The sequence below is a fragment of the Labrus mixtus genome, chromosome 5 (assembly GCF_963584025.1).
Source record: "Labrus mixtus chromosome 5, fLabMix1.1, whole genome shotgun sequence".
NCBI lineage: Eukaryota > Metazoa > Chordata > Actinopteri > Labriformes > Labridae > Labrus > Labrus mixtus.
This window is the reverse complement of record NC_083616.1, coordinates 1,307,751-1,333,960: the sequence shown is the minus strand read 5'-3', so window position 1 is coordinate 1,333,960 and position 26,210 is coordinate 1,307,751. Positions and strand designations below refer to the sequence as shown.

At 42.8% G+C, this 26,210-nt stretch overlaps 3 protein-coding genes and 1 non-coding gene across 5 annotated transcripts; 1 reads left to right on the top strand and 3 right to left on the bottom strand.

Moving 5' to 3' along the window:
- Positions 1-1,506: 1,506 nt before the first annotated feature.
- LOC132973710 (cytotoxic granule associated RNA binding protein TIA1-like) lies at positions 1,507-11,104 on the bottom strand. The gene is made up of 12 exons (XM_061037254.1): positions 10,873-11,104; positions 10,040-10,136; positions 9,793-9,891; positions 8,495-8,549; positions 8,322-8,409; positions 7,802-7,877; positions 7,493-7,601; positions 7,308-7,403; positions 6,594-6,678; positions 5,482-5,620; positions 4,566-4,717; positions 1,507-2,915 (listed from the first exon to the last, which is right to left on the bottom strand). The coding sequence occupies exons 1-12, from the start codon at positions 10,899-10,901 to the stop codon at positions 2,777-2,779; spliced, it is 1,164 nt and encodes a 387-aa protein (XP_060893237.1). The 5' UTR covers positions 10,902-11,104; the 3' UTR covers positions 1,507-2,776.
- Positions 11,105-13,625: 2,521 nt separating this feature from the next.
- On the bottom strand, positions 13,626-13,696 carry trnag-ccc (transfer RNA glycine (anticodon CCC)). Its single transcript has one exon. It is a non-coding gene; the product is annotated as a tRNA-Gly (tRNA).
- A 350-nt stretch (positions 13,697-14,046) lies between these two features.
- On the top strand, positions 14,047-18,568 carry rchy1 (ring finger and CHY zinc finger domain containing 1). 2 transcript variants are annotated; one of them, XM_061037252.1, is made up of 9 exons: positions 14,047-14,181; positions 14,980-15,099; positions 15,585-15,700; positions 16,117-16,195; positions 16,300-16,344; positions 16,451-16,509; positions 17,368-17,397; positions 17,485-17,605; positions 18,032-18,568. In XM_061037252.1, the coding sequence occupies exons 1-9, from the start codon at positions 14,131-14,133 to the stop codon at positions 18,248-18,250; spliced, it is 840 nt and encodes a 279-aa protein (XP_060893235.1). In that variant the 5' UTR covers positions 14,047-14,130; the 3' UTR covers positions 18,251-18,568. The 2 variants fall into 2 exon arrangements, with proteins under 2 accessions (XP_060893235.1, XP_060893236.1); XM_061037253.1 differs by lacking the exon at positions 14,980-15,099 and having other exon boundaries at positions 14,056-14,181.
- Positions 18,569-19,714: 1,146 nt separating this feature from the next.
- LOC132973707 (mucin-2-like) lies at positions 19,715-22,213 on the bottom strand. Its single transcript, XM_061037251.1, has 3 exons — positions 22,056-22,213; positions 20,854-20,934; positions 19,715-20,768 (listed from the first exon to the last, which is right to left on the bottom strand). The coding sequence occupies exons 2-3, from the start codon at positions 20,914-20,916 to the stop codon at positions 19,971-19,973; spliced, it is 861 nt and encodes a 286-aa protein (XP_060893234.1). The 5' UTR covers positions 20,917-20,934; positions 22,056-22,213; the 3' UTR covers positions 19,715-19,970.
- Positions 22,214-26,210: the final 3,997 nt, after the last annotated feature.

The window sequence follows — 26,210 nt, the reverse complement described above, 5'->3', positions numbered from 1 at the left end:
TTATTATTAAGATTTTACACGATGATCTTTGGGGCGTCGATTTTAAAGTTGCGCACACAATAAAATAACAGAAACATTTCTCCACAGTTAGCTTTAAAACATTCCTAAAAAAATGGCGTGAATTTTTAAAAGTCACTTTCACATTTAGAGAAATATTTGTGAACTCTGTCGTAGTTAGTTTATGTGAATATACACTTTAGATCATTTAATTGGCAACTATAAATGTTAAATGTTACATATATAAATGTTAAAATACATGTCCTGATTCTAAATATATTTGCTTTATCCTAAACATCTAGCTAAGATTGAACATATTTAGAATCTGAACTAAATATTTAGCTGGATCGCTTCAACGAAGTTTTATTTTGGAGCTTCGCGGTATCGTGAATTAGCATATTAGCTAAATATTTAGAAATCAGTTGTTTACGGGCTCAAAGTTCAGATCATCAAACCAGTTAGTGAAGTTGAAGCTCTCATCTCCTCTGGGAGTTCAGGTGATAAAGGGAGCCATAAGCTTTAATTTTTATTAAATGTATTTTGTTATTTTAAGTTCCATTAAAGGTGAATTTAAAAATAAACACGAGGTACTTGTGCCCTAATGAAGTGATCAGCCCTCAGTGAAGACATCCTTCATCCCTCATCATGCCCCTATGCACGACTGATACCTACCCTATGGCCCTTAATCGCCACGGCAACCAACACAAAAGTTAAAGTCATTCTTTTTAGTCTACAGTTACATCAGAAGAGCAGCAGACATCTGTATGAAAATGTGGAGCATCTCGTGAAGTTATACTTCAGTAAAGGTTTCACAAATAAGGAAATAGTTCCTGGTGCAGCTGTTGTCGGGGGTTTGATCCAGCCACATGACCGCTGTGTCCTTGGGCAAGACACTCCCGCTGCTTCATGGGCGACGTATGCATGTGTATGAATGGAAGAGTTAATACTGTGTTTACATGGACGGGACGGCCGGCTCCTCCCCTTGTGTATAAAAGCTGTTTTAGTCAAGAACTAGAGAGAAGAAGAAGAACATACTCACTGATTATTTGGATGTTAGTAAGAGTTTTTAGATCACGATTATTCTGTGTCAGTTTACATGAAATGTGAAGCTACGAGCTAACTAAAGAGCGCTAACATTAGCATGCTAACACAACAATGCAGGACACAGGTGATTGCAGCTCGAGCAAAGGATGAGTTTGTCCGCTGCTTGAACTTAATTTTGGTGCTTTCCAATTCATAACTCCTACATGTGAACACTAGGGGAGGGGTGTCTGAGGTGTGTCTCTGGAGGAGAGTGGAGGCTTCAGAGAGTGGCCAAACAGAAGTTTGTTTTGGTTTCATGCTGGTGCTCAAGGGGCGACTGGATCGAAAGTCATTAATGTCTTTAAGCGATAGATTTATTAACAAACAAACATTGGGTTAGGGTTAAGAGCACTTTCTGAAGGACCCGAAGGTGTCCCACATTAACCCTTTAGTGAGTAAACAAAAAGAAGCAGCACAGACACGGGGTGTGGTTTATGTGCATTAGCATTTTAATTGGACAAAGCAAGAAAACATTGATTACAGTAGCAGAGTCGTCAGTTGTCAGGGCTAACACCTTTCTAAACAAAAGGGTCTGTAGGCACTGCCTAATTAAAAAGAGGATCTCGTCAGGTAAAAGAAACCAGCTCTATAAGGCAACAGTTACCATGTCGGCCTCGCCATCCCTCCGGCCAACACAGCAAGTGTGGAAAGGTCGAACCCCCTTCAGATAGTTTGATATAAAATACTGGCGTTTCAAAACATATTTAAAAACCATCCCGAGTGTCAAACATGTTAAACCCTTTAAACGTTTGAGTTCTCTGTGAATGGCTATGCCCTCGTGTCCCTGCGTGGAAGAATCGCCCCGCTTGCACTGCGCCAGTGTCACGTCTATAGAGCGCCACTCTGCTACGTACAATGTTGGAGTTAACTGTCGAGCTATCAAAACAGAAGAGAAAGCGAGCACCCACAGTTAACAGTAGCATTTTTACTTTACATCGTTTCAAATGAATGAATGGTTATTTACACGCGGTGGCCAAAGGTTTTGAGGCTGTCCGAGAAGATATGGAGGAGAAGTGGAATGCAAAAAAAAAAGAAAAAAAAAGGAAAATACTCTTGGCGGTCGAATGTTTCAGAGTTCAAGAGAAGGAAAAAAAACTGTGCAATATTTATCTGCCCTTACAGAGAAACAGCAGTGGCAAGAATCCCTGCGATTGATTTTTAATCCGAGAGAAAACAAAAATGAAAACAGATTTCCGTTGCTTGAAGAATAACTTCATAACTTAGCACGTCTCAAACTTCTTTAAAAGAAAAAAAAAAAAAGACAGACCTCTCTGTGGCTGTGTGAGAGGAAAAGATGTGACGTTTGGAAGCAATTTTTTTTTTGTAAAACCCCGGAAGAAAAGCAAAGTCAAAAAGTTTCTCCTTTACAGTTTATACTCATTTACAGTTAACTTAAAAATGGTAAGAGTGCTGGTTCATGGCCAGTCTCCTCTACCACAAAGGGTGTAGATACCTGTGTGGGTCAAAATCGCTCGTCCCCCCTGGCTCCTGTTACCTCAAACCCCACCCCCCACCCCCTCCCCCATGAATTCCCATTTACAACTCGTACAGACGTCAACCTTTTCCCATTAGGTTCCACATCCCAGTAAAAGTCTTAGTCCTGCCACAATTGGAGGCGGGGTTTACACAGCCCTGCAGGGCACTGTACAGCCAATAAGAGGCCGATGGTTGACAACGCTCCCACCCTGCCCACTTATCAGTGTGTGGGGTATCCTGCGGCTCCCATACCAGGCTGGTTGGCTAGCATACTCCCATTCAATCCCTGTGTAGGCTCCATAACCCCACCGTTACTGATGGCGCTCATGCCAGTCCACCCAGCACTGGCCGGTAAGTGACTGCAAAAAAAACGAGGTACAGAGAGAGAGAGAGAGAGAGAGAGACAGAAAGACAAAATGCCAGCAGGTTAGAAGAGACAAGGCGAAAGGGAGCAAAGGGACGGTTTATATTAGAGCTACTAGAATGAGAACAAGAAGGCAAAACAGGGTTATCAGAGGTCAGAGGGTGAGGCAGGCTGGGCGACAATCAAGCTAGCAACAATTAGGGAGGGAGAGAAACAGAAAGTGGAGGAATCGTCAGAGGGGTCAAAGGTCAGTGTAATTTGATTAAAACATGGGTGGACAAAAGCAGACAAAGAGCATACAGGCTAAGAGCAGCGAGCTAAATATTCCTCTCTAACACCCCCCCCCCCTCCCCCTCCAGCTGTTTGCTAGGCTACGATCATACAACAGCTGGAACCAGCCTGCAGCCAGGTGAGCCACGCTACGTTACAAAGGTCACCACCGCCATTCCTCCATACTCCACTCAGGGCATTGATCTAAATAAGACTTAGGCTAAGGGTGGTTTCACATTAGGAGCCCGGGCCCCGAGTACGCTTGACCCCGAAGTCGTACTCGGGTAGCGTGCACGAGTCCCCTTAAAGAGGTGGTCTCGGGCAGTCCGAAGTGGACCGCTATATGACGTCGCTTCAAAAACAGTCTTATCGTGCTCAGGCACTAATGTGAAAACGCCCTAAACCTCGTCCTGAGCATGCGTCAACACACGGTCGCGAGAACGGACCTCTCGACCTTTTGCAAAGAGGAGCCGATACAGAAAGCTGTTCACCAAGAATTTTACACCGCCCCCAAAACATCATGTGGTCTCTTTTATTTCTGTTTCCTGGTTTGCACAAACATCACTGCACATAGGCCGTCTAAAAACAAAACATGGAGCGACAAAAACCCGAGAAATTAAATGTGACGCGTCCTACTGACGTTCATACACAGATCAAATGTTCAGATGGATGAAAAAAAAAATAATGAAGTCAACTTAGTTACAAAGGGAACAATGTAAAAGCCATGACATGAATGTTGACACACAGAACAACGTAACACTTGGGGGGGGGAACACAGTCCCGACACACCGTTAGGAATCTAACGGCGGGGGAAGAAGGACGTGAATCCTTCATCAGGACACAATCCCCCCCCATCGGCGTGGACAGGAAGTGGAAAACTTTGTTCTGAGGTTTAGCATTTGTCTCGTTGAATGAATGACGTCAATCATATTTGCATTTAATGAAACTCTCAACAACAGAAGAAGAAGAAGGTTTGAGGGCGTCGTTGTCAGACTGAAGTTTTTACTGTTTTTTTTAAGGGTCATAATTCAACTGTTTCAAAAACAAAACTCTGGAAGTTACGGAGATGAGCAGGTCAAACGGACCCTCTTGGAAAACATGATTAACAAAAACAAAAAAAAGAATGAAGTTCAGATTGTTCTAAGAGGATGTGTCTGCGTCTCTATCTTCCCAAGATGATCGAGACGGGGGGTGCTGTCGAGGGGGGAGGGGGAGGGGGGATGAGGAGGATGAAGGATGTAGGGGGGGGTCGGGGGAGAGAGGTCATGTCCTCCTCTCCTGTGGCTAAAGCTGGCTCTCGTCGCCCCGGGGGTCTCTGGTGGAGCTGGAGTAGAAGGAGGCGGTGAAGTGGAGCCCTGTGCACCCTGCTACTTACTTGAAGCCCTGCTGGTTCCAGGCCTGGCCGTAGACTCCGTAGGTGGGGACCTGCCACCCGTTGGGGACATACTGGCTGATCTGGGGCCCGTTGCCGTACCACTGGCCCCACTGGCCGTAGGGCTGGGCTGCAGGGAAGCTCATCTTGTTCTGCTGTGAGGAACAATGCAACAAGGAGTGTTTAACAGTGTGTCATCATGTACAGCGCTCTTCAAATCTGGAAATTCATAACCTTCAGAAACTACTCCACTGTCTTTTAATACTCGATTCTGATTGGTCAGGTTGCTGTCACCTCGATTGCACACCGTAATCAGGAAGAACAGACTGTTGGTATGAAAAGCCGGCAGTTGCTAAGGAAGAGTCTCTAATAACAGATTCTGAAGGACCAAAGCCCCGTGTCCACCTGGAGTTTCTTTATTTCTGGGCTGAAAAGCGTTCGCTGTGTGTTCAGGAGCGTTTGCATGAAGCGCTGCACGTCTGTCCTGTCTCCATGACAACGGCCGCTGTATTACCGACACTGCTCCGTTACTTTTTACTGCATGTTTAATATTTTAGAGCAGATTTCCTCAGACACGCAGCGAGGAGGATGTGGGGACACGATCTGTAAGGCGCTAAAAACGCGAGGAATAACGTACATTTGGAAAAGAGCGCCCGGTGACGTCAACAGCTCCTTTCTGAAAAGTTGAAACATTTTCAACACGAAACACTCGGAGTGGTTGCACAAAAAGGCAGAGCGCTCTGAAAAACGATCCTGCCGCCCAGAAAATAACGCCAGGTGGACACGGGGCCTAGGCAAAGATCTCATATTCCTTTTGTTCAAACCGACCCTACAGGATGAGACACGAGTGTGTTGGTGCTGAGGATTAGAAGACACCACCTAGTGGCGGGTTGACTGACACGGTCAGCGGCATCCTTACCTGGGGGATAGGCACCTGCTGCATTGGGTTCATCATGTCCGGGGTCTCTTTGCCCCAGTAGCATTTGACTATGTGGCCCTCTATTGAGGTCCCATTCACGGACACAATCGCATGGGCTGCTGACTCATGGGAGTTAAACCTGGACAAAACCAGAGGAGGAGAGAGCGAGAGAGAGAGAGCGAGGGAGGGAGAGAGAGGGAGGGGGAGAGAGGGAGAGAGGGAGGGAGGGGAAGGGGGAGAGAGAGAGAGAGAGAGAGGGAGGGAGGGAGGGGAAGGGGGAGAGAGAGGGAGGGAGGGATGGGTTAGGGGTAGAGAGAGAGGGGGGAAAGAGAGAGAGAGAGTCAGTATTAGTCATCACCTCTGGAGATCCTCTCTTCAACACGGTGAGAAGAGACTGAATAAATATCCAGACTAATCTCAAACGTCTATTAGAAACTTTATTAAATCTATGATGTAACCAGACCAACAGGTGTATCATCAGTACCTGGAGTTGTAATCAACACTTCTCACACGTTGGGTAAGAAATAATAGTGATTCAATTGTTGTTATTCAAGTGTCGTCACTAAGCTCATCCATCATCACGTCTTTGTACGTTCATATTAATTCTATGACGGTGTTATGTTGCTGCTCCCTCGCTTGCTATGCTGAAAGCGTCTGTAACGCCTCTGTTACCAGCTCTGAAGACAGTACAGAGGTGGGATCGATTACGCCTCCATGACATTCAGATTGAAGGTGAAACATCACAGGGGGAGTAAATACTGCAGCTTGAAACAGCAGTCTGAAGAGGACTAATGCTACACGAACTTAGCTAGCTTTTCGGCGACCGACTCCACCACTGACCCACAGCTTGTAGATCGCCAATCCCTGTGCAGTTTATAAAACCGTCTCCACGGATTTCAAATCCATGAGGACGATTTCTAAACGATGCGTTGATTTATGAACGCCGCATTCTTTTCTAACCCGAGCCTCCGTACATCTTAACAACGCTCTGCAACAGAGAAATTTAGTTGACCAAATGTCTGTTTGTGGATAAAGTGCAAGCTGCACATGTTTAAAAGTATCTCCTACTCTCCGTGTCTTTAACTCAACGGGCTGCATCTCGCGTCACTCACCTCACAAACGAGTAGCCTTTGTCGGGGAACACTCTGATCTCCATGATTTGTCCAAAGGGAGAGAAGGTCTGTCTCATCAGTTGCTCTGAATGGAAACAAAGAGGGAGAGTCAGGTACTGTCGTCATGACGACACACCGTGTACAACAAAACATCTGTTCAACAACAGCTTCTGGATGATTTTGAATTTCAGTGCTTTGGGATGACGAGATGATACGGTCATTATTATCGTCTCTTCATTCAACGTTTCCTCCATCAAGACATTCATATCATTTGGAAAATGTCTGTAGAAACGGCGTGCTTCACCAGCTCGGATGTCGAGCCCGAGCCTGAGCTACGCACACAGGAAGCGCGGCTGCTCTAACTCAGTAACAACATGGAAGGTAAGGTGTGACCTATGACCCTTTGACATTAGATTTCTGCAACACCGGGTATTGAGGTGGTCATCTCACACACAACACACACACACACACCTACTCACTGCTCTCCCCCCCTCTGTTAGTACCTCAGACGGTGGGTACAGCGGTGGGACGACTTGGGGACACCTCTGTGACTTATACAAAAACGGAGACGTTACAGGGAGGCGAGTATCGCAGCTTGATCCGCTAATATAAACCTAAACAGTGTGATCTGTTAGCAGCTTCTTCACTTTGCTGTAGCGACCTGATGCTAACACTAGCTTCATGCTACGATCGGTACCGACTTCAGATTCTTACCTGTGAGTCCTGTGCTGACCCCCCCGCAGTACACGGTGCAGTTACTGGGACTGGACTGGCTGACTACTTCGTCAAAGGATAGATGCTTGGAGTTACCTGCAAGGAAAAAAAAGATGGAGGATGAATTCTTCGAGCTCAGTATCCACAAGCAAAAAAAAGAGAAAAAGAGAAAAAAGAGAACGCACTCTCGTAGGTGGTCTTTGGGGCGGGGGGTTTTCTTGTGGCCCAGTTGGTTCGAATCTGTCTGCCACCTAACCACTGACCTCCCATCTGTTGGATGGCATTCTCTGCATCCTGGAAAAGAGACAGGAAGCGGGTTATTGCATCAATCTGGAGTGTGAATGGTGTTAAATGTGCAGGACGGGCGAGCGCAGCAGAGAAGGACGCAGCAGTCTTTGTGAAATGTTTCATCTTAATGCAAAGAGCTACAAGTTCTAACAAGGAGGAAGTGTTTGTTTTATGACTTAAAGAAGAGTTTACACGTTCTGTCTTACCCATTTGTTGAAGAAAGACACAAAGCCATAGCCTTTAGATTTCCCTGTCGCCATATCTTTCACAACACGAGCATCTCTGCAGACAAAAAACAACAACAAGAGTTCAGTAAGACCACCGCGCTCCACTCACGGCCTGACACAACCAAAGACGATTAAAAGATAATGAGTGCGTCAGGAAGTGTCAGCGCTCTGTGGACAGACGGTAGCATGACGCGAGGCGGGGGATAACAGGACACCACGTTTAATGTCAGTGAATGTTCAAAGAAGTCAAAAAAGCTCCAGCAACACCCGTAGTATGAAGATCAACTTTATTAACAGATTAGGCTGACGTGTTTCAGCTTGTGGCGTTCATCAGGGTCATCCTAACCACAAGCCGAGACGCGTTGCTGGAGCTTTTTTGACCTCTGCATGCACCTGGGTTGTTTGGTGAAAACTGTGGCAGAAAATCCCCCGCTCTGCTCCTTCAGTGAATATCTGTAGGAATAGTTCATGATGCGTTTAAGTGACGCGCGTTACTCACGATATCCTGCCGAATGGACCGAAGGCCGCTTTGACGTCTTCTGTGGTTATTTCTGGGCTCAGGTCTCCAACAAAGACGTGAAAGTGATCTGTGGAAACGTGTCACATGATAGGTTATGACTTTACACACATTCAGAGTATCTCCTGTGTGATTTGTAACAAACGTGTACTTACTACTTGTGTCTTTTTTCTGGCTGGTTGGCGTCGTGGCCCAGTTGACTTTGACCTCCTGCAGGGGGAGCAGAGAAAGAACAGGACAGGTGGGGTATGTTTATATCACCTCGTAGCCTCCTCTGAACCACACCTCTAAGAAAAAAGCTCATTTTTGACTTTATTCTTAGAATTTAATAGTTATAAGAAAAAGAAGACGAATTTGGGCTGGGTTTTATATCGAGTTTTTGACATGTGGATATATTTTCAAAACAAGATGTAGGGTACAGCAATATCGTTTATATCGATTTAGTAGATATATGTTGCATTAAAATAACGTTAGAGCTGCTAGTTCACCTATTTAACATCTCTCTTCACCCTGCTCCTCCAAACTGAAAAAAAACACCTGCTGTGTTCATTTTGAAAAAAAAATAGCATTTTTTATTTATTGTATTTACAGAACATTTTTATTTTACAATATGGCTTTTTAATTTAGCAAACGGGTAGTTTATTTGTCATGTACATGTTGATCTTATGTTCCCGACTGTTAATAAAAGACACAAAGTCGTATATATCGAGTATCTTCATTCAGCTCAACAGAATCGAGATCTGGTCGATATCGCCCGGCACTAAGTAGTAGGACGATATCAAGCAGCCGATGCAAGAAAATATTATGTCTTCTATCGACTCTACTGAATAAAAACTGACTTGACTCTTTCTTTGGAGAATTTGGGAATTAATTTGAAAAACAAACTCAAGTGTTTAATTTTGTACAAGTAGATATTTAACTTTAACGTAACATTAGAAAACAATCATCTGAGGTGGACTTTTCTCTTCATTTCTTAGCCCTGAATTAGATCACATCTAACCCACTTTAATATGATTTCATATTATTTAATAAGGCCCTATGGTCTCTTTAATGCAGCAGGTCATGATTTCCTTTCCTCTTTGAGAGAACTGACTGGTCACAGTTCCTCATTTAAACTATTCCAGTGTTGTTACATTGTTTTATGTATTTCTTCAAATATTTTCTATGTCTGATTCCAATATTTAAAGGTCACATAAGGACAGTAAACCTCCTGATGAAACAATGAGATTTATCCTGTTTTAGGTCCGCCTGGTTTAACGTGGTTTACTAAAAACAATATCATTTTTCTCGCAGCAGAAAAACTGTTAAATTGTGATCTGATTTTAGAGTGCAGCTCGAGCAGCTTTTATTTTGTAGGTTTGAAAACACTATGTGATTACTGCAATATATAAATCCACTGATTTCTCCCACAGGCCCACACATTCCCACTCACCCTGTAGACACGATAGCTTACCTTACCCATTATTTTCCTTCCATTCATCGCTGCCAAAGAGGCAGCAGCATGCCTGTGGTCATAGAACTCCACAAAGCAGTATGGATCATTTCCAGCAGTCTGTCAACGGGGAAACAACACTCATATTATGCACACTGCCATTAAGAAGTGCAGATAACCAGTCACACAGGCCGGAGAGGAAATTCAACATAAAGAACACATGAAGACTGAGAGGCCAGTTTCCTTTGAGTTCAAACTAAACACTCACATCCACTATCATTTTACAGCTCTTGCAGGGTCCTATTTGCGTGAAGACCTGTAGAATAAGGGGCTCTGTGACGTCCCTGGATAGATTCCCCACGTACCTGAAAATAACACGAGAGGAGGAAGATATGAGCCTTTGTCAAACAGGAAGTAGCATGCAAACAAAGGCTAGCTAACAAGGCTAGCTACAACACACACCTTTCTCAATTATAACATTAAAACGAAAGCTGTGTGGGTATAGTGATTTTGGAGCACAGTCTGATTTTATAAAGAAGACTGTAGTGGGGTCACCGGCTGAGTGAAACCGTCCCAGGCCGATTCTCTCAGCGTTGACGTGGCCAGCAGCTAGCCGGCTCAAGGGGCCTAACGCTAATGCTAGCTGTGTTAGCATCTGACGCTTCTTCGTTAAATTCAACATTTATTCTACACTCCAGCTTAATTATTGTAATCATAACGCGGTTATGTTGTTATTAACGTCACGATTAAAAGGAGAGCTGTTACAATTCCGAGTAACTTTCTCACTAGCGGTGTTTGCATTTTAAGCTAATGATAGCTAACATTAGCCGGTGGGTTTCATTCTCCGTTTATACGACCAAATCAAACAGAACCTCATGTTCTGATCGAAACTGCTTCCTGACTAATTGTGTGACCACACGCTGCGCATGCTGATGTAAATATGTGGCGTTTAAAATGTCCTTCCGTGGGTTAAATGTGAGGGTTTGCCGTGTTTAATTGAAACAACAACGTGGAAACATTTGGGACGCGCCGTGGATATTACACGGAGCCTTCTTCTTCTTCTTCCCACGCCAGGACGTAGCCAGGCCCGCTGCTACTCACAAGGTTCTGGGCTGATCCTCGTCCATCATCTTGGGTTTAGTGGTCGAGTCCCCGTTAATCCAATGACATACAAAAAGATTTGTGCTGAACTCGATCGGCCGCAAACGTGATGGCTATATCTACAATTTACCGATGAATCTGCTCTCACACTCTCACACACACACACACACCGCAGACACAGCCTCAGTCTGATGCAAACAATAGGAAGTTGAAGATGGCGGAGGAGCAGCGTCAGCAGCGTCAACCTGCGCGCTGAAATGAAGCCAAAACCCAGCGGCGGAAAGATATGAGGGACAAAAAATGACTAAAGTATAAATAAATAAATAAATGTTGGGAGAAATGCATACAATAATGTATAAATAAATAAATAATTAAATAAATGCATCAATAAATATATAAATAAATGAATACATATATATATATATATATAAATGCAACAATTCATGTAAAAAATAATATATAAATAAATATATTCATATATTAATTTATGTATTTCTGTGTCCAAATATGTAAATTAAGTGGTCCGTCCTAACATTACTGAAGTAGCATTGGTCAATTTTGAAAAACAGACAGAAGCAAATTTACATATATACTTTTCCTCTTACGACCTGGACACAGAAATAAATAGATGTGGAAATGTAAAAATACGGAAATAAATGAATAACTCAATTAATGTGGAAATGTATCTATTGATACATATATAACTGTAGAAATACACTAATAAATGAATAAATACATGTAAAAATATATAAATAGCCTTTTTCATTAACAAAGTGTATTTATTATTTATTCATTGATTAATTGTTTTCAGCATTTATATATTTATTTATGCATTTATTTATTTATTTATTTATTTATACATTATTGTATGCATTTCCCCCACCATTTATTTATTTATTTATACTATTTTTTATCCCTCATAGTTGTGCTCTTAATTAAATGTTTCATAACTAAATTACCTATAACACAGAAAGCCAAAGAAGCGCACTTTAAAACTATGAATTATAATTAACCATGTAAGGATTGTTTGTATTACATATTAAAATAAATTGATGCACTTTCTTTATATGTGAAACTGAAACAATTTGCTTTGCCTGCAATTTTTCTCATTTATTATAGGAGTATTTTTTTTTTTCAAATTTGGACCCTCAATAATAACATGACTAAGCTATGGAGCCCCTGAAGTCCCAAAAGCTTATAAAATATTAATAATCTTGCATGCACATGTTAAAGGCACAGTATGTAAATTCAGCCACCAGGGGGCTCTCAATCAATAAAGTATAAAAGATGACGCTGGCGGGGAATTATATGAGTTCTCTCTGCTACCACCCTCCCATCCCCGATGAAAACATAGTCTGAGTTGACTGTAGTCATTTTATGATTTATATCACAGCAACAGTATGGCAGCTTTCAGTAGCAGCTCACTCTTCCTTATGCAGCCGTCTTTGTGCAGGACCTGGATTGGCTATACGCTTTCCTGCATAACAGGAAGAATGTGCAACTTTTTCATCCAGTAGATGTCGCCCTTGAGCAGCAGCATGAAACCAAAACAATCTTCTGTTTGGCCACGCCTCCTCCATACTGAAGCCTCCGCTCTCCTCCAGAGACACACCTCCAACCCCTCTACACACATTCTGATGAAGGAGTTATGAATTAGAACTCACCATAATTATGCACCATTAAGTGCAAGCAGTGGACAAAATTGTCCTTGGCTTGAGCTACAATCTCCTGTGTCCTGCATTGTTGTGTTAGCATGCTAATGTTAGCTCGTAGCTTCACGCTGCATGTAAATCGACACAGAATGAGCGTGATCTAAAAACTCTTACTAATATCTAAATAATCAGTGAGTATGTTCTTCTTCTTCTTCTCTCTAGTTCTTGACTAAAACAGCTTTTATAAACAAGGGGAGGAGCCGTCCGTCACGTCCATGTAAACACGGCTCTGACAACAACACAGCCAGCGGGACTCGAGCTTCTCACTCATTGTAGACAGTCATGACTCAGACACACATTTACACAGGATACACTAGATTTATGATCTATTTATGTGTAATATGTCGCACATTCTGCCTTTAAGTTCACTGGGCTCGCTGACGTCTGTAACATTACACTATAAGGAAATAAATAAATAATAAAATTCAGCTTTATTTGGTCTTCATGCACTATTATGACTTGTTTTTTTGGTCAGTTTTTCATACAACTCTGTTTACATTTTATTTCCTGTTGTATCTCTGTCCCTGATTGCACTTCAATCTCTTACCCACTCAGTATACGTCTGCTGCAAAGAGTTCTGTTTACATCTGTTAGTTCGATCACTGTCCACTCATAACTCTATTCTCATTTTTTTTTTTTCTATTTTTAACTTTTGTATTTAATTTTCTATTTTAAGCTTTAGGTTTTTTAATTGAATTGAAAAAAAATAGATGGATAAATGTGTAAATACATACATGTAATAATAATGAAGGAAATATTTAAATAAATGTAGAAATAAATGAATGAAATATATTACATTTACAGATTAGAAAGTATAAATGAATGCAGAGAAAATAAATAAATGCTAGAATAAATGCATAAATTAATCACAAAATATGTATAAAACATTTAAAAAATGAATCCATTAAAAAAAAAAAAATAATAATAATCCCTCGTACATTTGCAGCATCTTTAATCTCGTTATTCAAACCATAATCTATGATTCAAACACGAACATAGTAAACGCTTCGTGTCCGTCGGTAGTTGACGGAACAAAATGAGTGCGCCGCCCGGGAATCGAACCCGGGTCGCAAGAATGGGAATCTTGCATGATACCACTACACCAGCGGCGCCTGTCTGAAGAAGTCTGTGCACCAACACATTTTCACATATTACAAATATTAAGAAGATTAATTAATTGCTGCACATCGACGAGGAAAAAAATACTTATAAAGTGTTTAAATTAAAAAAAAAAAAAAAACATTGAAATAATCACCGAAAAAGGATTCGTGTTAATTCGGACAAGTAACTAAAAAAAATGGCCGATATTAAAAAGCAAATAAAGAGGGAAATATGTTAAAATTAACCGTAACATACATTAATCTATCTTTGTGTCAGTTTTAGCTACAACAACAGTACATCACAGTAACTGGGAGCACTTGTGACCCTGAACCACGAGGGGGCAGTGTTGCTGTGCGTTCGCTTTCACCGACGAAGAAGAAGAAAAGAAGAAGAAGAGGAGACGTCAGCGCATTCGAAGAAGAAGAATCATACATTTGGAGGAATCATGGCTTCCCCTGCTGGTTGTGAGCATTATGTACGCAGCTGCTTGTTGAAAGTGAGTTAAGGTTTTAAAATGTGTATTGTGTGATTGCCCTGAAGAGAGAAGTCTTTATTAATAACTTTAATCCCGATAAAGCGCCTTGTTAGCGTTAACCGCAGCTAGCTCCTCGCTCCAAACAGGTTATATAACGTCATGAAGTTCATCTTCTGTGTTTCTCCGTGTTAGGTGTTTAAATAAGACAACTTTACTTTGACATACACTTTGAGATTTAACCTTTACTGTGGAGGCCATCATAAGGCTAAAGAGGAATAACGTAATGACTGACTTAGCTGTCATTCACCTGCACCAGATCCCGGGGGTGTTATGCCGAGAAATGCATCCTTGTTAAAAATTGCATGCACCTCGTGTTTGAAAACAATACAAATGTTGCTCCTGGGGGCAGATCAGTGATGACAAAGTATGTGAAGTTTCTACTTAATAAAGTTAAGTGTGCTCATTGTTCTGTAGAGTCGACAGAAGACGCATTTCAGAAGTCTGAGCTGTAAACAGTGTTACAACCTTGGCACAACAATTATTCACATTATTTCACAGACAATGATAGTCAATTTGAAGTTGAATTTTCTTGATTTGAAAGTTTAAATGACTTCAAATATTTAAAACAATGATTGCCTACAGTCTGTAGAGGACATTTGCACATTTAGGGCCACTGCTTTGGTTTAAGTTTGTCAGCCTTCAAGGGGCCCCCTACTGGTCTGGGGCCCCAAGCAGTTGCCTGCCCTGCCTGCTCACTAGCAGGCTGTGTAGAACTTCTCAACATAACACCTGGTCATCTCGTGTTTCTATGTACTGCAGGCTCCTTGCTGTGGCAAACTGTACGTGTGTCGGCTGTGCCACGATGCAGAGGAGAACCACCAGATGGATCGATTCAAAGTCACAGAGGTGCAGTGCTCTGAGTGTCACACCGTGCAGCAGGTAAGAGACACATGTAGCGATGCCGAAGGGACACCTCAGGGCTTTTATGGGGATAATAATGAACATGAGAGCGGCTTCTTCTTTCAATGTCGTTGTTCTTGTCCAATGGCAATAAAGATATTCTGACTTGTGCTAGGAGTGGCAGTAGCTCAGTCTATAGGGTGGAATTATCTCTGTCTTTGTGCAGCAGTAGTTCATACTATAGGGACGTGGGTTGTTGCCCGTTTAAGTCCCAGTGTGGACAGGTCTGGTAGCTGGAGAGGTAATGTCTTGAGCACTGCTGAGTTGCTCTTTAGCAAGGCACCGAACCCCAAACCGCTCAGATGCTCTTTCAATGCAGCCCTCCATTAACTCTGACATCTCTCCATTAGTGCATGTCCATAGGATCCTGTTTGTGCATGTGTGTGTAGCATGTCAAAATAACAGAGTAAAAGAAATGTCCTCTCGTGGGATTAATGAAGGATTCTTCTTCTTCTCCTTTTTAGGCACAACAAACTTGTGAGCAGTGTAACGTGCAGTTTGGGGAATATTACTGCAGCATTTGCCACTTGTTTGACAAGGATAAGAAACAATACCACTGTCAGCCTTGTGGGATATGCAGGTGAGTTAACGTGTTGATACACTGCTGGTTACAAATGTTTTATTTTTCTGTCTTGATGAAATAAAATAGGTTTGTTGGTGGGGCAGTGGTTAGTGCGTGCGCCCCATGTACAGAGGTTAAAGTCCTCCAAGCGGACGGCCCGGGTTCGAGTCCAGCCTGTGGCTCCTTTCCCTTCTCTCTCTCTCCCTGATTTCCAACTCTATCCACTGTCCCATCTCTCATTTACAAAGGTCACAAAAAGCCCAAAAATGAAAAAAAAAGTTAGACATAGACTATTACCTCTCCTGTAAACACACAGCATACACAAAATGAAACTTTTCCTCTGACAGCTTAGCTTTTGCTTACATGCATTGAGGTGAATTAAAACGAGTCTTTAGCATGATGACCCCCCCCCGTGTTGTCCTGACCCCACACAGGATCGGGCCCCGGGAAAAGTATTTCCATTGTGAGAAGTGCAATCTGTGTTTAGCCCAGAATCTGCGAGGAAATCACAAGGTGAGTGTTACGCTTCCACTTCTCTCTGACTCACACTTTTAATATGTTTGATGCTCGAAAAGCGAATCAGCGTCATCACAGCTGAGATTCTTTTTGTGTTTCAGTGTGTTGAAAATGTCTCGAGGCAGAACTGTCCGGTGTGTATGGAGGTAATGAAATATGAACACTTTAGGGGGATGTTATCCAGAGTGATGTTAGCTTTGAATCCATACGTCTTATTTACCTGAAGGTTAATGAGATTTTCTTTCTGTGCAGGATATCCATACATCCAGAATCATGGCTCACGTTCTTCCATGCGGCCATCTTTTACACAAGTAAGGATTCCTTCCTCTCTGAATACCAGCATTGTGGGAATGATGTGTTCATTTTTTACAGATTGGCCTTTAACTCTTCAGTCCTACTACATGAATGAAGGTCCAGTGGCTTACGGCGTTTTCACATGAGGCATGATTGTTTCACATGATTGCCCCCCACTCCCCCTCCCCCGCTGGTCTGCGTTCACATTAGTAACATCGTTCAGTACCCGAGTACACTTACTGTGTTCACAGTCCGATACAGCAGGCGACAGTATGCACACAGTTGGTTGTCAAATCCACCCAGAAGAAGTAACCATGGCAACCGCTCACAGGCTGAGTCCGTCCTGCTAACTGTGGATGTTTTAGTGATTTCTGAGACGCAGACAGCGACCCTCTTCCTACACAGAGGATGAAATGTTCCCGTGCTGCATGGATACGAGGGGTTGTCAGAATGACGTCATATAGCGCTCCACTTCCTTGTTCGAGCACTTTTGCATCCACTTTACTCCCGCAAACTTTACTCGAGCACACATGAATCGTGCCTGAGACCACCTCTTCAAGCGGACTCGGGCACGGTGACCGAGTGCGGTACGTCTGTGAATGAACCAGACTTTGGGATCAAACATACTCGGGCCCGGGTCCCTAGAGGGAAACCACCCATAGTGGCGCCTGGACAGATTTAGTCTTAAAAACGGTTTAACACCAAATATGAAGAGTTGAAAATCATTTTAAACGTTGAGAATGATTTCTGTTCCCCTCTCCATCATTGTAATGTTCTTGTCGTCTCTGACCTTTGATGTCGTATTACACTTTTCGATGAGGTATGACAACATCAGGTTAACAACTGAACACATCTCTCCATGTTTGTTTTTGCAGGACCTGCTTCGATGACATGGTCAGAACGGGGTATGTATGACCTTTAACCCGGTGTAATGTGATGAGGCTCTGAGTGAGGCCTCTCACTAAGTGTGATTGTTTTCTGGTGTGTTTTAGTGCATATCGCTGCCCTCTGTGTATGCACTCTGCGTGGGACATGGAGGACCACTGGGATCAGATAGACAAAGAGATCTCCCTGTCCCCGATGCCCACCGAGTACCAAGGGGCCACTGTCAAAGTAAGACCTTCATAACACAACAAAGTGCTCATGTCAAAAATGAAGAATGGACCTCTGTGGCTGCTGTGAGGAAATAGATAGATAGGAACTTTATTAATCCCTTGGGAAGGTTCCCTCAGGAAATTCAGATTCCAGCAGCAGGTAACACCAAAGGATGGAACAGCACACAAACACAAAAAATAAAATAAAAACACAAGTTATATACAAATAATATACTGTACACAGTAGCAGCAATAGACATGTCTAAATAAAATACACCGGTACAGATTTATAATAAAATAGCAAAAAAAAGGTAGCATCAGTTGTATTGTTTTGTATTTGTCCTTTGTTTTTATAAATAGATAACTAACAATAAATAATGCAATATAATAAATATCAAATATCCTGTACGTTATCTGAAAGCTGTGTGTTTCTCCTCGATTTTAGATTATATGTAACGATTGCCAAGTCCACTGCACGGTGCCTTTCCACGTGCTGGGGATGAAGTGCAGCGGCTGTGGCTCCTATAACACGGCTCAGGACGGAGGACTCATCCAGCAGCCGGCGCCACAAGAGCAGCCCGAGCAACCGGACGCAGAGCCCGACCCAGAAACAGACACGGAGCCGGAACAGCAAGATCCAACGCAGACCACCTTGCCAAATTAGATCCACAACCAATCACAATGCCTGATTTAATTTTTCAAACTCGAGACGTTTGTCAGACCGCACCTCTGTTCTTCAGTCGTACGTCAGAAAGAATCTATCTAGAGTTACTTTTTCTGTAGCTGCTCGTCCTCTGCAGGGTGGGAACCTCCCCGAGCACGCGTCTTATGAAATTAAGGATGCAGCTCTTAAAGGTTTCCGCCCCCCCGCCCCCGCCCATCTGACTAACATGTGTTTACACATTTTCACACTACCTGACCACGAGGACTGTCTTACTTGAGGGGTCAAGTCGCTGAGGCTCCATGAATTAAAAAAAAAACAGTGTTTGTTCTTTTGATTGTATAAAATCTGACTGTTTTCGTTCAGCTCAGGGATTGTGCCGTACGTCGTATGTAAACCCAGTACTGGATCAGCACAACTCCACTCCACATCACGTTGTCTAAAAATATGATGGATACATATGAAGGTTTCTCATGATGTGTTTTTGTGGTGCAGCTGCTGTGAAGAGGCGCCTGTTTCCATCCTCATCATATGCTTTTTATGTCTTTGATACTTGCATGTTTGAAGTTTGGGAACGTTTACAATGTAAGAACTACAACTCCCAATAAACAACATCATTTACTAAAAACAAAGATATGAGTCTTTCTAAGCTGCTGATTGAGACTGTGCAGCCCTGCTCTCTCTCTCTCTCTCTCTCTCTCTCTGCCTGCTGCACACCTGTTCTCTCTCTCTCTGGCTGCTGCACACCTGAGTGCCATTTCTGCTCAAGGAGGAGGAGGTGTTTATAGGAGTCAGGGAGGAGAGATCAGGGATGCACACACTCTGGGCAGTGGTGATGAGGAGCTTTTGTTGCCCCTTTTTTAAGTCCACTTAAAGTCCATTTAGGTATTTTTAGGGGGAGGTGCAGAGAGCGATTACCCATTACCTGTTTGGCTTGGTACCTTCCCATCTGATCTTTTTGGCCGGGTCTCCAGCCCCTTTTTGTTTCTTTGGTTTCTTATTTTTCTTTTGATGTAAATGTAATAAAGCTCGGGGTTGAACTTTAAATCTGTGTGGCATGTTTGTGTGGCAGTCTCCATGTTTTGAGCCTTTGTTTAAAGGTTTAATATGTGATTTTTCACACTTAAATGTAATATAAATCAAGTATCTCCTCTGAAAATAACTGAGTCATGACTGTCTACAATGGGTGTAACACTCGAGTCCCACTGTCTGTGATGTTGACTAGAGAAAAGAAGAATAACATATTGTACTCACTGATTATTTGAAAGTCATGTAAGAGTTTTTAGATCACGGTCATTCCGTGAAAATTTACATGCAGTGTGAAGCTAAGAGCTAACTAGCGCTAGCATTAGCATGCTAACACAACAATGTAGCGCGAGTTGTTTTGGTTTCATGCTGGATCAAACAGTCGCACATTATTTCTTTAATTGTTTTGGTTAAGAAGGTCGTAAAGGAGACATAAGAACATAAATCACATCACACTTTTATTTTTCAGCTGCTCAAATGAACACATCATCATCAACATTAACAAATGAAGAGCTGTAAGTTTTTAAAGCTCCGAGAGTACAGAGAGGGTTCACTTAATATGATATAGCAGTCATCACACATGCACCATCTGACTAAAACCAGATCACCTCTCTCTAAATGTGGAGCTAAAATAGACACTTAGAGTGTTTAGAGTATAATGTACAACAATAATAAAAACTTTAAACCAATGTTTCTGTTATTTGCGTCGCATGCTGTCTCCTCTCGGTTGATCTGGCTCGGAGGTAGCAAACTGGAAAGTGATACAGACAGGAACAGTAGTCTCTGCAGTTGCCATGGCGATAGACATGGGTGAGGCTGTGGTACCAAGCGGGGGTTCTTGGTATGTGGTGGTGGCATGTGGTTGGTTTGTGCCATCATGAGTTTCTGTAAGCCCTGCGTGCAGAGTGACCTCGGAGTCTGGGAGAACATCGCCAATAGTCGAGTCCTGAGTAGGATCGGTCACAGGCATGTCCTGAAAAATGTTGGTGGTGTCCGAGTCAGTGGAGGATTGCGGGTCTATGTGGTCTGGCAGGACTGAAATATTGTTTGTTGAAATGGTTCCATCTACAGACAGGAACATGTCTGCAGTGCCCTGTGGTTCAGTCAACACTATGATGTCGGGGGTGTTAACAGGTGGCAGGGACCCAACAGGGGTGCTGTCCCCCTCTGATGGCCCAGTCAACACTATGACATCAGGGGTGTTCACAGGCGGCAGGGGCCCATAATGTGAGTCCCCAACACGGGTGCTGTCCTCCTCTGATGGCCCAGGCAACACTATGACATCAGGGGTGTTCACAGGCGGCAGGGACCCATAATGTGAGTCCCCAACAGGGGTGCTGTCCCCCTCTGATGGCCCAGTCAACACTATGACATCAGGGGTGTTCACAGGCGGCAGGGACCCATGATGTGAACGCCCAACAGGGCTGCTGTCCTCCTCTGATGAGTTTTCCTCAGTGGACTCGTTGGATTGATCCTCATCCTCGCTCAGATTGACCTGTTCCAGGAATAAGGAATGTTCTTTAGACTACTACCTCTTAGATTGCATTTCATGATAAAAGCCGAATGGTGGAGCTACTCACCGGTTTAGCCAGCGCTACAGTCACCATGAAGGCAGCAATAAGTATAACCCTGAGAACTGCCATCGCTTCTTCCTGTTATTGCTGAAACAAATAATGCAAAAGCACCATGACGGTCATTTTATAATCGTACAACAAACGTACAAACACAGCCTGCTGCTTAAAAAGAAAGAAAGCAGTAAAAACTCCAATCTCTGACTTTTTATCTGAAATTGTCAAAATGGAGAGTAGCAAACATGTCATGAATATTTCAATGACTTTCCAATGAACTAGTGTTGTAGTACGGTCTGTCTTTTTGAAGGTCACGGTCTTGTCTCTGAATCTAAAGCAGTTTTACTCGGTCTTGTCTCGGGCTCACACTGGGCGGACTCCAGAATTTAAATCAAGACAGGTCAAGACCACTAACTATTTTTCCACTTCATTCCTGATTAGAAGGAAAACACCTAACTTCAATGCATTTGTAGTTGGATTTTCGGAAAATGGATTGGTCTTGTCTTGGTCTCGTCCTGCCTTGGTCTTAGTCTTGACTCGGTCTCCATCCCTAAATGGATTGGTCTTGTCTTGGTCTCGTCCTGCATTGGTCTTAGTCTTGACTCGGTCTCCATCCCTAAATGGATTGGTCTTGTCTTGGTCTCGTCCTGCATTGGTCTTAGTCTTGACTCGGTCTCCATCCCTAAATGGATTGGTCTTGTCTTGGTCTCGTCCTGCCTTGGTCTTAGTCTTGACTCGGTCTCGATCCCTAAATGGATTGGTCTTGTCTTGGTCTCTTCCTGCCTTGGTCTTGTCTTGTCTTGGTCTCGCCCTGCCATGGTCTTGGTCTTGTCTTGGTCTCGCCCAGCCTTGGTCATAGTCTTGACTCGGTCTCGATACCTAAATGGATTGGTCTTGACTCGGTCTCGCCCTGCCTTTGTCATAGTCTTGACTCGGTCTCGATCCCTAAATGGATGGGTCTTGTCTTGTCTCGGTCTCGCCATGCCTTGGTCTTAGTCTTGTCACAACAAAGAACATCGTCTTTTTCATAAAGTACTCGCTGCACCAGGAGAGACTAAATGAGTTCCTCTAACACTGAAGGCTCTCTAAAATAGATGCTGCCGTACATAATGAGGTTGAAACTATCCGCTCCATAACCAGCAGTAAATAAAAAACAATGAAACTCAGAGATCATAAACATAGACACATGTTAGTCGTCCTGCTGTAGGACTTACCTCGACTGAGCCTGATTATATCCCTGGGATGAACGTGGAGACAGCAGACTGACTCTCTTGAAAGCTCGACTGTGAACGCTCACTGCTGCTTCTCTGAGCATTGAACGCCCTTTATACGGCGTGCTGAAAGGTGTGGGCACAATGAACCGGTCATCTATCATAGTGTTCATGTTCGTATGGCACTTCATGCTTCGACACTGACACTAACAATTTAAAGTAAATCATTCTAACACTCCTGACACATTGAAATGAGGGCGAGCTAAAATAAGACGAGTGAAGCGATAATGAGAGAACGTGCAAGCCTAAAGCATTTATTCATGAGTGCAGTAAACATCTGTTTGGGTTTGGGTGTGAACAGTGGGAACAATCTGGTTCATACTTAAACTTCACGCCGTCTAAATCTCTTTGTTATAAATCATCCTGCATCGTATTTAAAGCAACTGCAACAAAAGATGGATTATTTGAAGTCATGTTCACCAGTTTCCACTAATTCCACTACAATCAAAGATGCCTTTCATTCATCGGGCTAGACACATTTAAAATGGCCCAACGTGTATCGGCTGGTACCCTCTTTATATTCAGAATCAGAATGACTTGGTGCTAAACAATTAACAAGGATATAAAGCAGAACTAGCAACAACTTACATAATACAGTATAAGAAGCTATTACAATATATAAAATATAATTTAAAAATGTAAACTATAAAAAAATAAAAAAAATGTACAAAAGGTGCAATGTAGGAGCTGTGCAGTGGACTATGAGAAAAAAAATCTTACAGTGTATGTAACTACTCACAGAGTGCATGAAAATAAAATAAATTTAAAGTCCAGTGGGCGTTAATGTAACGCATAAAGAACAGGGGTATTGATATTAGAACAGGGGTTCCCAAACTTTTCAACCCACGACCCCCAAAATAAGGAGTTATAGACCGGGGACCCCAGCTGTCCATCTCTTGAACTACTTTTTCTGTACTTTTTTTTGTTCACAATAATAGCTAAAATATGCAATTTTAAGTCATTTTAAAATGTTTTTGGAAGGAATCTCGCAACCCCCCTTTCAGTGTCTTGTGACCCCCCTGCGGGCCCCGACCCCCCCTTTGGGAACCACTGGATTAGAAGGTCTGGGGCTCGATCCCCAGATCCTGCAGTCACATGTCCAATGTGTCCTTGGGCAAGACACTTAATCCCAAGTTGCTCCCACTGCTTAGTAAGCAGCGTGTGAATGTGTATGAATGGATGAGTAAATACTGATGGACTCTTTACTCAGCAGCCTCTACCATCAGTGTGTGAATGTGTATGAATGGATGAGTTAATACTGATGGACTCTTTACTCAGCAGCCTCTACCATCAGTGTGTGAATGTGTATGAATGGATGAGTTAATACTGATGGACTCTTTACTCAGCAGCCTCTACCATCAGTGTGTGAATGTGTATGAATGGATGAGTTAATACTGATGGACTCTTTACTTAGCAGCCTCTACCATCAGTGTGTGCATGTGTATGAATGGATGAGTTAATACTGATGGAGTCTTTACTCAGCAGCCTCTACCATCAGTGTGTGCATGTGTATGAATGGATGAGTTAATACTGATGGACTCTTTACTCAGCAGCCTCTACCATCAGTGTGTCAATGTGTATGAATGTATGAGTTAATACTGATGGACTCTTTACACAGCAGCCTCTACCATCAGCGTGTGAATGTGTATGAATGGATGAGTTAATACTGATGGACTCTTTCCTCAGCAGCCTCTACCGTCAGCGTGTGAATGTGTATGAATGGATGAGTTAATACTGATGGACTCTTTACTCAGCAGCCTCTACCGTCAGTGTGTGAATGTGTATGAATGGACGAGTTAATACTGATGGACTCTTTACACAGCAGCCTCTACCGTCAGTGTGTGAATGTGTATGAATGGACGAGTTAATACTGATGGACTCTTTACACAGCAGCCTCTACCGTCAGTGTGTGAATGTGTATGAATGGATGAGTTAATACTGATGGACTCTTTACTCAGCAGCCTCTACCGTCAGTGTGTGAATGTGTATGAATGGACGAGTTAATACTGATGGACTCTTTACACAGCAGCCTCTACCGTCAGTGTGTGAATGTGTATGAATGGACGAGTTAATACTGATGGACTCTTTACACAGCAGCCTCTACCGTCAGTGTGTGAATGTGTAGGTGTGACCGGCTGAGAAGAGTTTTCAGTAGTCAGAAAAAAATAACTACTCAAGCTCAAGTCCATTCACCATTCTTCAGGGTGAAGTGAAGGTACAGGCTGATACGCGTTTGAGTAGCCCGATGAATTTAAGGCCTTCTATACTTTTCACACCATCCTGAGCACCTAAACCTTTATTCATTTATACCAATGAAATATTCTCTTCCATGAGCTGCGGTGGTTTGAGGGATACCAGAAGAACTCCTGTTCACCCTTTCTTTCAAATCAAATATTCCTTTTGTCTGAGAGACAGATCTTAATGTCTAAACTCCACCATGCCAAGTCACACCAGCTGTATGACTCCATACCTATAATTACTTTCACAATTTAAAGAAAAGTTAAATATATCTTTCATCAAATTTCTTATATCTAGGCCTATGTGAGCATAGATTCAATGGACTCTTAAAGGTCACATAATCTCTAAAATACACTTCACCATGTTCCTCTAACACTAATATGTGTCTCTAGTCCGTCTACAAACCCCCCAATGATGAGAAAAGTCCATCCTCTCTGTCTTTTGCCTGCTCCACTTTTCAGAAAATTTGTACTCAAACAGGCCGTTTGGAGATTTTCCCTTCATGACATCACAAAGGGCAGTAGCCCCTCCCCCAGGTGGGTGACACTCCCACAGCTAGGTGTTTGTTCTGCCCTGAGTCTGCCTTCTCACCGTAAACAATAGGACATGGAGCGAGAAAGCCCGAGTACACCCAAGCCCTTCCAGAGAGGGGGCGTGGTCAGACACAGCTCATTTACATATTTAAAGGTACAGACACAGAAACAGTCTGTTCTGAGCAGGGCTGAAATAGAGGGGTTTATAGACATAATCAAATACAGGATCAGAGTGGATTTAGAACAAGACACTTAACACATGTTTTGGGGAGCTCCGAGACTTATTTAAACTGGTTGAAGAGGAGGAGAATATGGGACCTTTAATTTTAAAATGTGTGACTTTTTGATCCAGCACACCTCCAACTCCAGCGACACTCCTTCAACCCCCCTCTATTTGTATTGGCACGCAGGAAAAATGGTAAACAAAATTGTCCCCATCTCAGGCTGCAATTACCTGTGGCCTGCATTGTTGTGTTAGCAGGCTAAAGTTAGCTTTGGTTAGCTCATAGCCTCACATTGCATATACATTTAAATGGAATGACTGGGATCTAAAAATGCTTACGCGACATTCAAATAAGCAGTGAGTATGTTCTTAGTTTAATTTGAATCAGGTACAGCATACAAAAAAGCTACCAGATGAAGCTAACTACGTAATTTCCATCTGTTGATAGCAACAGTAAAATATGTATCAACCCGTCATGTGCAAACACACATTTCATGAGAGAAGAAAGACAAAACAATATACAGATATTAAAACATTATGTACAAGTTTCCCTGAGTTATAGAAAGTTGTCGGGATGACAAATTAATGCTGACAAGACTGGTTCCTTGTGTTTTGATTTTGGGAGAAAGTGGAAGTTTGTGCAAAGTCTCAGATTAGTTGGGAGATTATTCCAAAGTTTAATGGCTTAAAAGAAAAAGGAGATTGTGCAAAATCACAGTCATGTTTAGGAATACTACAATCTCCGCTTGAGGCAGACCTTGAAGCTCTCCACTGCTTCAACGCTAGCTGACGCTAACACCAACACACAACCAGCTAAGCCATTTGGTCATAGTTACCAAACAACCAAACTCTCTTAGATCTTTGGCCCAGGACCTCATGACGGGAACCAGTGTTACAGATCGAGTATACACCCATGGGTTTGTAGTCACTTCAGGATGTAAACAAAAGTAGCCACCCAGCCTCTGTAGCACCATCCTTCAGTACGACAATGCTTCTTTGATATGTGTTTCAGCACCATAACTGAGGAGACCGTTATAGTTTGTTCCAACTATTCATCATTGGTGGTGTGACTGACAGCAAACAAAATAACTTCACAGGAAAACA